At 33.1% G+C, this 13,301-nt stretch overlaps 2 protein-coding genes across 2 annotated transcripts; both read left to right on the top strand.

The window, feature by feature from the left end:
• The first annotated feature begins 379 nt into the window (after window positions 1–379).
• LOC135846423 (cytochrome P450 4C1-like) lies at window positions 380–5,294 on the top strand. Its single transcript, XM_065365508.1, has 12 exons — window positions 380–677; window positions 779–882; window positions 977–1,058; window positions 3,127–3,315; window positions 3,477–3,546; window positions 3,676–3,802; window positions 3,875–3,929; window positions 4,025–4,131; window positions 4,209–4,277; window positions 4,364–4,535; window positions 4,649–4,828; window positions 4,927–5,294. The coding sequence occupies exons 1-12, from the start codon at window positions 512–514 to the stop codon at window positions 5,097–5,099; spliced, it is 1,494 nt and encodes a 497-aa protein (XP_065221580.1). The 5' UTR covers window positions 380–511; the 3' UTR covers window positions 5,100–5,294.
• Window positions 5,295–8,388: 3,094 nt separating this feature from the next.
• Window positions 8,389–12,091, top strand: LOC135846415 (cytochrome P450 4g15-like). Its single transcript, XM_065365494.1, has 12 exons — window positions 8,389–8,777; window positions 8,879–8,982; window positions 9,079–9,160; window positions 9,776–9,964; window positions 10,282–10,351; window positions 10,436–10,562; window positions 10,654–10,708; window positions 10,787–10,893; window positions 11,118–11,186; window positions 11,258–11,429; window positions 11,526–11,705; window positions 11,771–12,091. Exons 1-12 carry the CDS (start codon window positions 8,606–8,608, stop codon window positions 11,944–11,946), a joined length of 1,503 nt encoding a protein of 500 aa, XP_065221566.1. The 5' UTR covers window positions 8,389–8,605; the 3' UTR covers window positions 11,947–12,091.
• Window positions 12,092–13,301: the final 1,210 nt, after the last annotated feature.

Here is a 13,301-nt window from a genome sequence, read left to right as displayed (position 1 = left end):
AAAAAAGTACCAATTTTCCCGAATAAAATGACGAGTTTCGAGAAATAGCCACGAAATTTTCATTTCCACTTACTCGTAAAATAACGATGCATTCACAGAGTCATTGAAACATGGGTACAAATGAATTATGCAACGAGCTTTTTCTTTCTGAGTATTTTCAAATCACAACACGAAAACACAATATATTTCTCGGCTTCATAACACATTACAATGTTGTAAGAGGTCAAAATGCACTCAACTTACAAGTGTACAGCTCAAGACAAACGCACCAGCTCACGAATAAAAAAAGAAGAAGAAAACGCTCTACAAGTGATTAATTACTTCTTAAGCTATTAAAATTCGACAATAGGTACTTAGGTATGGGTATTGTGTGGAAAACAAACATTGTAGGTGGTATAATAATATTCAACAATTCTGCGAGTGTTTCAGTGATACCTTTATCATTAGAACCTAGCTGATTTTTGCTCCGAGGTGCATACCTACTTATAGGTATAAGATAAACATTTTTAAAATGAATGTGACAGTGATCGTTATATGTTTAATCATAATAGTGATTTTATTTGAAATTTTCGATCGTGTTAAAAACAAAAGAAAGTACGAATTGCTCAAACAATTCCCATCGTACCCGAAATATCCGCTCATAGGAAATGCACTGATGATTTTTGGTCCGATGAATGGTAATTTAGCGACTTTTCATCGCGATGTTAGCGGTAATATAATACAATATAGAATACCTACCCATACATGTTTTAATGTGAATCTTTATCAAATACTGCAGATGTATTAACGAGATTTGATAAATTACTCGAACCCTACGATCGCCTTGTTTTTTGGCTGTGTTCAGTTCCTGTGCTATTTTTAAAAAAACATGAAGATATCGTAGTAAGTTGTTCAAAATTTGATCAATATTTTATAATCGAGTCGATACGTTTCATTTTCTGATCAATTTTCACTGATCACGAGCCATTTTGTGTAGACAATATTGAGCCAGAGTCATCATCGAGATATGCTCGGATTAGCGACCGAATGGATCGGTACTGGAATACTAAACGAAGAATGTGAGATATCATCCATCATCATAATTGACAATTACAAATTAATTCAATTTTTAAGTTGGCAACTTAATTAAGTATAGGTGTCTCGTATTAGAAAGCAACCAAGAGTTGAGAAAATGTTTCAAAAATTGAGGGAGAAACGTAAAAACATTAATAAATCGACTGCACTAATGAACATCAAAAAATGTATTTTCGGAATTTAATAATAATTTTGTTCAAAATGCAAAAAGTAGATAATTATGATAAAAACTTTTAAATTAGGCTTCCCAGTGCCTGGGCAACTGGGAATTGATTTCTTTTTTCAAATCAGCATAATTGAGCAACATTTTTCTGAAACTGAATAGGCCGAGAACTTTACTATACAATGAGGCTAACATTATATTTAAATTTGACTGAAAATTAATAAAACACATCGCAAAAATCGAGAATAATATTTCAAAAATTCTAAAATTTGAGAAAAGTTGTTGAAAATTGAGAGGGGAAAAGTTATATGTAAAGTATCAATCAAAACTGTAAAATTGGCACAGAAATCACTCGAAAATTAGGTAGGTACCAGAGAAATTGCACAAAACTTGAAAACTATAGCTTAAAACCTCGTTATTATAACTTAATTTAACGACAAAAAATATCCAAAAATGACCAAAGATTGATTAAATGTATAAAAATTTGAGTAAAATACCACTTGAAAATATATCAAGTGAATATTCTCAAAATCACATAAAAAAACTTCAAATCACAGAAAGAAAGTATTAATTTGTCGAACTGACTTCTCAGTTATTGAAAAGGACCATATAAATCAATAAAAATCAGCACGATTGCGCAAACTGTAGTCGAAAATAACTGGAAATTGAGTAAAACAGCGATTGCAAAAATACCCAAATATCAAGCAAATTGTATAGGAAGTTGAAAAAAAGCTGATCCGATGTTGACAAAATTTAACTGAATTTTGTAAAAAAAAAAAAAAAAAAATGCGTACATGAAATACCTACAGTACAACTGTAAAAATTGAGGAGAAAAAGTGCATAAAATAACTGATGGTAACGTTAAAATTTTTTAAAATGACATGAAAACAAAGACTTCAATTTATCAACAAAAAAAAATCAAGCACCTTTAACTTTGAGATAACTTATGATGAGTACAACTTTGAATCAAAAATTGATCGAAGAAATAAATACTTAGTAACAATTTTGACAAGAACTGGACGCTCTGACAATTTTGGCAAAAAAAATGGTAGGTAATTCTTTTGGGCAATTTCGTAAAAACAAAACAACAACAACAGTAGGTTCCTACTTACTTTCTACGCCACCAAAGCCAAACTCAGAACATTTTTTTAAAATTTTCAAAATTGGCGAAAAATGGAAGTTTCTGGCAATTTTTAAAAAAAAGGACTTTGAAAATTTTGGAAAAAACCAGGACCTTTTTCTCTCAAATTGGAAGTTCTAATTTCAAAATGACGCTGTAAGTGGGAGCTACCATTTAAAATTCTGAAAAAATGTCCATAGATTTATACCTTTTGATGCTCTTTCGAAATATTTGTTTTTCGAGAGTGGATCTTTTCATGGGGGGAGGAGCATCCCCTCCACCAAATTTGGGCAAAACTCTCCAAAAAACATCTGAGGCATGTGATATATCGAATTGTCTGTTTTTGGTGACGCTGAACACGAAAATGACGTCAGATGTTTGATTGGACTTCATCCACAGCCCCCAACACCTCCCCAAAGAGTGGTAAAAGTCAAAAGAACGGTTTCATTCGTGTGACACATGAAATAGTATGTTTTCGATATCGCTGAACACGAATATAGCCGTAGTTTTTCAAATTAACCTCAACCATGGTACCTAGAACTTTTTTGAATAGGTAAAAGTTCAACAAATAGATAATGATTTCCATATATGGAGTCCAAATCAAAAATTTGACGTCATATTCGTGCTCAGCGTCACCAAAAACAGACTATTTCATGTGTTGCACGAACAAAACACTTTTTGAACTTTCACCCCATTTGGGGAGGTGCTGAAGGCCGTGAATGGGGTCTAATAAATACTGCAATGTATGTACTGCCCCAATAAATCACAGACGAAGAATGGAAAAAATCGAGAAGAATCCTAGCACCGGCTTTCAGTTCAGAAATGCTTTCAAAATACATGGACACCTTTAACGAACAATCTTTAGCTTTGGTAAATACTTTTAAAAAAGTGGCAGATACTGGCGAAGTGATAAATGTTTGCGATTACTTGACCAAGGCTAACATCCACACCATTATTGGTAAGTTCGGGTGTCATTAATAATTTTATAGTATGATTTGTTTTCGAGACATTTTGAACGTTTTTTGAAAAGATAAAATGTTAGAAAACAGTCAATTTAATCAACTTTGACTCTTCCCCCAAAAATTTCCTAATTTGATAGGCTATGTTTTTTCATTTCAGAAAATTCTATCGGTGTTTCAATTCAAAGTACTGGAGAAAAAGGAGAGAAATCAGCTGAGGCGGTTTATGCGTAAGTTTTATCTGTACAATTGCGCATTTGTGACAATTAATATCAATCAAAAAACTACCTACATATGTCATATATATGTAGTATGTTGACCTACAGATGTAGGTACTAAAATTAGGTTATATAATTTAGGGCATTCCACAATATAGCAATACGTATTATAACACCATGGCTACATCCAAGTTTTATTTACAATGTGTACCTAAAAATTACTGGGAAGAGTGATATCGTTAAGCAGCTACATTCATTGCCAACTGAAGTAAGTAACAACCATTTGCTGGAAAATAATTTTTCAAGACAATTTTGGTATAAATTATCTCTTCTAAAACAGATCTTGAAAGACAAAGTGGCAAAATATCGAAATGAAAAACAGCAATTTGACCATGGTACGTATTAGTGAATAGGTACCTCCATTAAATACTTTCATTGGCACAGTAAGCATAAATTATCAAAGTTAACAAAGATTTCTGTGATGTTGCAGTTGACTCTTCGAAAACAATAATGGATCAGCTGATCAAGGGAGGTTTGCAAGAGCCTAGTTTTACCGAGACACGTATGAGAGATGAATTACTACAAATAATTGCAGCAGTAAGTGTTTAGAATTAGGTAGCTTTTGTAAAAAAAAAAATCCACATCACGATACACGATTCATGAATTTCTCACAGGCAGTTGAAACTTCATCGATGAACGCGTGCTTTTTAATGCTAATGTTAGCTATTCATCAGGATGTTCAAGTAAGTTACAGTTACATGATTGACTTCATTATCGATTTTATTGAAACAAATCAGACAGGTATTAAAATTATATTCCCTCGAATCAGCAAAAGGTATACGAGGAAATCACCCAACTACTAGAAAACCATGAAAAAGTCACTCCAGATCATGCATTCAATCATATGAAATATTTAGAGCAATGTATTATGGAAACAACTCGAGTGTATACTCAATCGGTAGCGACACTCAGACGAACACATAAGGAATGTGTATTGAAAGGTACCTACCTATTATTTACATAAAATCAATAAGTAGGTAGGTATCTCTCGAAACATCATTCAGCCAAAGATGACGAGTACTTACTTAATGCAGATAGGTACGCTTGTTTTCAGATGGTAAAATCGTTCCAGAAAATACGTTAGTTTTCTTAGCCCTTCATTGGGTTCATTACGATAAAGATTTGTATAAAAATCCATTCAAATGGGATCCTGAAAATTTTAACGAACAAGTGGAACAGAGTCGACCAAAAAATAGTCTTTTGAGCTTCGGATATGGACCACGATCTTGCTTAGGTAGGTAAATTATACTATACGTTTCAATACAAATGTAGATGTAGTCTACGCAAATTGTTTTTAAAATGAAATTTCTCAATAATTTTTTATCAATGTAGGACAGAAATACGCAATGATGACGATCAAAACGCAAATCGCACATATTTTACGAAACTATCATTTATCAACCAATATGAAAGAATTTGCGTATGATAATTTAACGGGGGATGTTGCGATCAGAAGCAAAATTGGATACCCCATCAAATTTACCAGCAGACAAAAATTGATGTGATAAAGTCATTTTTAATAAACAAGGAGTCGCGATAGAGCCATTTTTTGGCCCCAGACAATTTATCAACTCGAATACCTAATCTTTAAAAATGTTGTAATGAATGTCCCAAATTCGAATTAGTGGCTCCTTAGTTAACTCAAACTGACCATTTTTGGGCTCCAAGAGTTCCCAAAGTTGTGAATAAATAAATAATTTAAGAAATCACTGAGTATTTATTTTAAAAACTTTTCTAACGTCAAATATCTGTTTAAACCCTGAGAGAAGATAGGTGGGAACTTAGTCCTCCTGAGAGGATTTAGTTCCCTGAGTACCTGTCCTGAGTATGCTCAGCTAATTAATACCCTTTATCATCCCTCATACAGGTTGTGTGTACGTCCTTAAGCTTCCAAATAATAAGAGAAAAGATGATAAATCACTTTTTAACACTTTATTGAGATTCTCTTAATGAACATACAATGCACCACTAATAGGTAATACCTAAAGCTCTTTAATACAAGTATGGAAAACGATTATGCTCTTAAGAAAGTCATAGCATTTTACGTATGTGTTACATACTGCGCATGGCAGGTTGGTGTTGTCACGTGGTGGAGCAACCAATGGGGTGCAAAGTTGTACGTGAACAGCTGATTTGATGCGTGCGCAGTACATAAAACTTACGTAAAATGCTATGACTTTCTTAAGAGCATAATCTATTTCCATACTTGTATTAAAGAGCTTTAGTAATACCTAGAGCTATAATTACACACGTGTCCGTGCAGTTCTGCTCAAAAGGCTTGTTGTCTTAATGTCCGTCCAGAGGAGCGATTACTCTAAGTGACCTGAGACAACTGTGAAGCGGACATGGCAGGCTGTTGCAAGTGTTGCGGTTGTCCGCATCTCGCAGAACTAATCTGCTAGATAGCACTGCACCAGCAGTGTTTCCGATGACCGAGGGCATATATTCCCTGCTATAACGAGTACTTTGGGTCCTCATGTCCTCATCTACCCTCTACAACCAGATAAAGATATGCGAGGTGATTTTTCTATTTTCGACCCTCAGGGGCATAAATTGGGGGGTTTTAATTTTTGGGAAATTTTGGAACCACCATTATGAACCCAGACCATTTGAACCCCACTAAAAAGCTTTGAAAGATCTCCATCCTACCAAATTTTGAGCTCAATAAAATTTTGCGCTGATACTCAAAAATCCAATTCTCCAATTTTTCGTAATAAATTCAATAAATGTATTTTGGGAAGCCCTGGAAAACTATTAAACCTGCGATTTGCGCCAAACGTAATGTTTTGAGGTATATCCAGATGAAAAAGTTTAATTAAACTCCCTGTATATTCGTAATTTTGAACCCTTTTTTTAGAGCCCCCAACTTTAGACATCCCCCCCCCCATAAGGCGTTTGCATATTTTTCCGAATAAATTCAAGAATTTTATTTGAAACACACTAGCAAGGGCTCGGTAATTTTTCGTTTGATTTTTCTTGTAACTTTCATAATTGAACTTTCTTGGGTCCAATTCTGAGATTTTACTTCGTTGAAATGGTGAAAACGTGATTTTCAACGTTTTTTACACGAGTAAAATCTCAGAATTTGACCTTAAATAGCTCAATTATGAAACTTACAGGAAAAATCAAATGAAAAATTATCGAGCACTTGCTAGTGTGTTTCAAATGTAAATTCTTCAGTTTATTCAAAAAAATAAACCTTTTTTACCGACTTTTCGTAAGGAAAGTGGAGTGTATTGTATTTGTTGCGATATAGTGTTATTTGGGCCGGGGAGTCACTCATACGAATCAATTCGTTCGCGAATGATTCACAAAAAATGATTCAATTCGTTCGTGAATGATTCACCAAAAATTGAGTAAATGAATCAATTCGTTCGCGAACGAGTCATTTATAGGAACCAATTTGTTCGCGAATGATTCACTGAAAATTATTCAATTCGTTCGTGAATGATTCACCTAAAATTGAATAAATGAATCGATTCGTTCGCGAATGAGTCATTTATATGAATCAATTCGTTCGCAAATGATTCATCAAAAATTGAGTAAATGAATCGATCCGTTCGCGAACGAGCCACTTATACGAATCAATTCGTTCACGAATGATTCATTAAAAATTGAGTAAATGATAATTCAGTTCGTTCGCGAACGAGTCACTCATACAAATCGAAACGTTCGCAAACGAGTCACTTATACGAATCGATTCGTTTGCGAACGAGTCACTTATACGAATCGATTCATTCGCGAACGAGTCACTTATACGAATCGATTTGTTCGCGAACGAGTCACTTATATGAATCGATTCATTCGCGAATGATTCACCTAGAAATCAATCAGTTTGTTCAATCGCCAATCGGTTGTGAATGACTCAATTCAATTTGATTTGATTCGATTTGATTCACTTCGCTTGAAAACAGATCAATTCCAATACAATAGTTTCACAAAAATCGAATCAATCGTAAATTAGTTGATTCGTTTGCGAATGATTCGCCAAGAAATCAATCAATTTTTTTAATCACCAATCGTTCGTAAATGATTCGATTCGATTTTCGTTCTTAAAAGATTTTTATTTGAAAAAAAGTCGGTCTTCTCACGCTAAATGCGCGAGAGTTTTAAAATTTTCAAAAATCCAAAAATGAACCTAAGGGTCTGAAATTATGGTTACCGGATGGGGGAAGGGGAGGTTTAGGATGTGCTACTGAGCTCTTTTGATCTAGCTTGGTTTCGTTCAAATCGGAGAGAGTACGTTGAAGAGGATGCTTTGTGAGCTGACGACTTTGAACATTGAACATTTTTCATTGAGCTTTTTAGAAATTTTCAGCATATGAAGAACAATTGACAATTTTTAATTGAACTTTTTGGAAAATTTTTAAAATGTGAAAAACAATTTGCAACAAGGAAAATTTGAATTCTAAAAACATCAACGTGCGAATTTTTACTCGCAACAAATTGAAAAAAAAGAGAAAAAAATTCTTTATCGCCACGTTCGACCTTCTTTATGAAAAATCATAACGCCATTAAAATGAGCGAACGAATACCTACGCAATGAGTTTCTCGTGTTTGTACCGTAACAATAATTCAATTACGACATCGGAAAACACTTTTGTTGACAAACGTGTGTTGCAAATAGACCCTTTATATGAGATCCTAAATTTTGTAAGATGTCAAATCACACACATAAAATAAACCTGTAGGTAAATCTACCCATAGCTACTCAGCTAGTGACAATGACCTCTCAGTAAGTATAGGTACGAAAACACTATGTATAAAATTTGCTACGGAAGGCATTAAAGTTCTAGAACTTGTAAAATGTCAAAGTACAGGCGTATAATGTACTTAGTACTTACATTTGAAATAATGAAACCCATCAGTTATAAATGCTTACTCGAACGATACCATAACCCTTTCTCAAAATTTACCATTCGTTGGAGAATTACCGAACAAAATCATCGTTGGTTGTGATTCTGCTAAAATACGCGCACTTGGTTTTTAATTTTTACAAGATAAAACAAAAATGAATGTGATTGCGATATTCGTGTGTTTAACCATTATTGTAATAATTTTACTGAAAATTTTCGATCGTTTTAAAAATAAAAGAATGTACGAATTACTCGAAAAATTTCCGTCTTATCCAACATACCCTTTTATTGGGAATTTATACATGTTGTGTGGTTCATCAAATGGTGGTAATTGCTTGAATTTTTTTTACTGTTTTCACAAATTATACCATACTCATATTCGGTAGAATAATTAGTTACTAACAAGGTAAATCTTTCACATAAAACAGAGTTTCTTAAAAAATTGAATAAATTGATTGAACCTTACGATCGTCAAGTTTTTTGGTTCGGTTTCGTTCCTATTTTATTTCTCAAAAAACACGAAGACATTATGGTGAGTTATTTGACGAGATTTCAGTAAGTCTAAGTATAGGTACTCGTACTTTTTGTATAATTCATTACTTTATAGAATCAATTTTTTTTGGGACAGGCAATACATACTCAGAGTCAATATCGCGAAACTCTTGGATTTGCAGATGAATGGATCGGTACTGGAATAATAAATGCCAAGTGTAAGGTAGTAAAATGTGATAATATTGTAGAAAGAAAAAATTGTTGTGGAGAAAATTTCCTAAGCAATATTGACCTAGGTCCTGAGCACAAATTTTACATTCATTGGTCTTGTTTAGTTGTTTCTCAAGTTTTTGACGATCAATCAAGTAGGTACCTACTTAATCAGTATGAAAAAAAATCCATTCATATAGTCATTTGCTTTCTCTGATCCAATTTGTCCAACAAGCAGATCAACATGAAAAAACTGGGGGGGGGGGAAAGACGTTTTCTGGAATATCTCATTTTGAAAAGGGGGAGGGTCAAAATTTGTTCAAAGTTTTTCAATTACTTAAGAAACCATTTGGAACTTTTTTTAAGCCAAATTTTCAATGTTTGAGATTTTTTACTCAGTTTATATCATTTTTTTAGAAAATGTCAAGAAATATATTTTCAAAATCTGATTTAAAAGGTGGAAATACATGGAAAGTTTTAAAAATATTTGAATATTCTTTACAAGGGGGGAGGGAGGAGTCAATTGGTGAACTGCCTTCAGAAAAAAAAAAGAAAAAAAAGTCAAAAAGCATCACTTTGAATTTCTTTTTATTAATAATACCATCCCATGCAATGAATCACAGACGAAGAATGGAGAAAATCAAGAAAAATTCTAACACCAGCTTTCAGCTCAGAAATGCTTTCAAAATACACTGTTGTCTTCAATAAAAATTCTTCAGCTCTGGTAAACGCATTAAGACAAGTGGCTGATACCGGTGAAGTGATAAATGTTTGGGATTACTTGATGAAGACAAATGTTCATTCGATTGTTGGTAAGAATAAGATTTAGTTAATTTTTCGTAGCTTAAGAAGCAGAATGAAATGAGGCATTTGAGTTTACATTTTGGAAAGGATGCTAGAAATGTTGTCACAAATAAATGCACACTAGTGAGGCTGGCAACCTTGTCTACGCGAGTGTAAGATGTTTTGATTATACCAAACATTGAAGGGGCTCAGTTAGGGAGCATCCAATGCTCGTACTTATTATAATACGAATTTTTCTGCAAATGCTTTCTGCTAACTCCGAAGATGAGCCGAAATCAGCTCATTTCTAAAATAAATCTCAACAAACCGTATTTTTTCATTTCAGAGAACGTTATGGGTGTTTCAATTCAAACCAGTGGAAAAGAAGGACAACAATTCGGTGATGCGGTTTACAAGTAAGAATTTCCTAATATAAGTACAAAACGATTAAATCATTCTAATTGATGAAAAAACGACTAAAATAAAATCGTAAATTTTAGAACAGTACAAAATATCTTAAAACGTATGATATCGCCTTGGTTACACCCCAGTTTTATTTACTTCCTGTACCTGAAAATTACAGGAGAGAGTAAAGTTATGAAACAGTTGCATCATATACCCATGAAAGTAATTTTCCCTCATTTAAAAAAAAAAAAAAAAAAAAACTGATTCAATCCAAAATATTCACGTCAGTAATTTCTTCCTTCTCCTGTTTCAGATTTTGAAAGAAAAACTAACCGAATATCGAAATGGAAACTTGAAATATGATGATGGTAACTAGTACCTACAGCACAGATCATTGCTGCAGAAGGCATTCCACCGAGCTAATAAAGGCATTTGTAATGTTACAGTTCATTCTTCGAAAACTGTGATCGATCAATTAATCAAGGAAAGTTTGCATGAACCTAGTTTTACCGAAACACGTATGAGGAATGAATTATTACATGTTACTGGTGCAGTAAGTAATAAAATATTATGCTGGTTTTTTTTTTGGATGAGTAAAATCGTTCCTTAGTTCGCTTAGAATGTCTCTTCACCTTTCGAGGCTCGCTTCATAGATGAAAAGTGGATGGATCACAGTTTAGAACTTGGGTGGAATAAAAACACAAAATTTTTCACGATCAATTCCACTAAAAAACACCAAGTACTTGATAATTTTTTCACACAAGAATAATTTTTCAGTCAATAGAAACCACAACACTGAATGTAGGATTCTTGATGTTGATGCTGGCTATTCACCAAGATATTCAGGTACCTAAGTAAATAATATAAGTATTCAATTCCATCAACACCACTCACCCTAATATTTCTCATCACCTCAGCAAAAAGTATACGAAGAAATCACAGAACTTCTGACAGACGATGAAATCCTTACTCCGGATCATTTATTCAACCAATTGAAATACCTAGAACAATGCATAAAAGAAACTTCTCGAAAGTACACTCCAGTATTAGGAACCTTCAGACGTACGCATAAAGAATGTACACTGAAAGGTATTATATTCGAGAATTGAATTGTCTGGATCATCGTAAACCTGAAGATGCAATTTTACCATCGCATGTCTAAATAATCTTGTGATTTTTCCTCAGATAACAAAATAGTTCCCAAGAACACAATGGTCTTTTCAGCCTTTCACTGGGCTCACTGCGACAAAGAATTGTTTGAGAATCCTCACAAATGGGATCCGGATCATTTTAATGAACAAAACGAACAAACTAGATCGAAAAATGGTTTTTTGAGCTTCGGATATGGACCACGATCTTGTATAGGTGAATTATGTCGATCTTATATACGTGATGTAGGGGTACAGAAAATAATTAGTCTTTAATTTCAGGAGCTAAATACGCAATGATGTCGATGAAGACAGAAATTTCACATATTTTGCGCAGTTATCACCTATCAACCAATATAAAAGAATTAACAGACGATCATTTGTGTGCGAACATGTCAATCAGGAGTAAAATAGGATTTCCCATCAAATTTACCAGCAGACAGAAATTGCACAAATGAAATTATGTCTGCAGCAATTCCTATTGATTTTCTCGTAGGTACCTATTTGTACCTACCTGCTACCTACCTCATTAATCCCAACAAAAAAATTCCAACTGTTTTTTATCGTAACTGTTTTGTCAATAGTTGAAATTATAAATGATAATAAATTTTTTTCTAATATTATACACTAGCTTTTTCATTTTCAATTCTATGAAAGTCAAAAGTAAACATTCATTCACAGAAATTTGTCAAAAATGCATGATCAAGAATTAAAAACGTGTTAAAATGAGAAAAAGTACTGAAAAAAGAACTAACAAATGACTCAAAATCACCAAAAAAACAATATAAGTACACTGAAATTCGACAAAATTGATCAAAAATTGCATAAAACATCATTGAAATGAATTCGAAACATGAATAGAGTATTCAAATTGCTGTAAAGGATCGAGAAATCGACAGAATTTAGCTGAAATTGCATAAAATATCGTTGAAATTTCAACAAAACATGAAGTCATAAAAGTATTTCAAACTAGCAAAAAGTGAAAAAACCAAGAGCCATAAATAGGCAATTTCAGAACTTCTTGACAAAAAGTAAACTTTTTTACAATTTTGGTCAGAAATATAAATTTTTCATAATTTTGGAAGAAATCAAGACTTTTGGACTATTTGGCAAAAATGGTATCTTTTTGGGCAATTTTGGCGAAAAACAAGTCTTTTTTCACAATATTAAGAAGGAACCATTTTTGTAATAGCATTTGTTGGCAGTTTAGGTAGGTAAGAAAAAAAAACTTTTTGACAACCTTGGCAAAAGTAAGTACAGAACCTTCATTTGGCAATATTGAAAGAAAAAAAAAATCAGGACATTTAGTACAATTTTGACAAAAAAAAGGACTTTTTGGCAAAATGTGGGACTTGATTCTGATCCAATAAAAAGTAAAACTTTGCAGACAATTATGGAAAAAATTGAGACTTTTTGACAATTTTGGCGAACACAGGACTTTTCTCACTTGAACAAAACAGGTTTTTTATGGCGTTTTCGGGAGAAACCCGATGACAATTTTGGTACAAAAAGGAACTTTTGACAAAAATTAGAACTTTTTTGACAAATATTATGGCAACAATGGAGGGCTTTATGGCAGTTTAGGTTGAAAAAAAGACTTTTTGACAACATTGGCAGAAAAACAGCACTTTCATTTGGCGTTGACAATTTCGACAAACGGTGGGACTTTTTGACCGAAAAGTAAAAGTTTTTACAATTTTGGCAAAAAGAAAGACTTTTTACAATTTTGGCAAAAAATAAAACCTTTTGACAATTTTGAAATAATGGAGTTTTTATTTTACAATTTTGTGAAAAATTGGATTTTCTTGAGCAA

This window comes from Planococcus citri, chromosome 5, assembly GCF_950023065.1.
Source record: "Planococcus citri chromosome 5, ihPlaCitr1.1, whole genome shotgun sequence".
In the NCBI taxonomy this organism is placed as follows: Eukaryota; Metazoa; Arthropoda; class Insecta; order Hemiptera; family Pseudococcidae; genus Planococcus; species Planococcus citri.
Note: the sequence above shows the minus strand (reverse complement) of the source record. Positions and strands in the feature narration are given on the sequence as shown.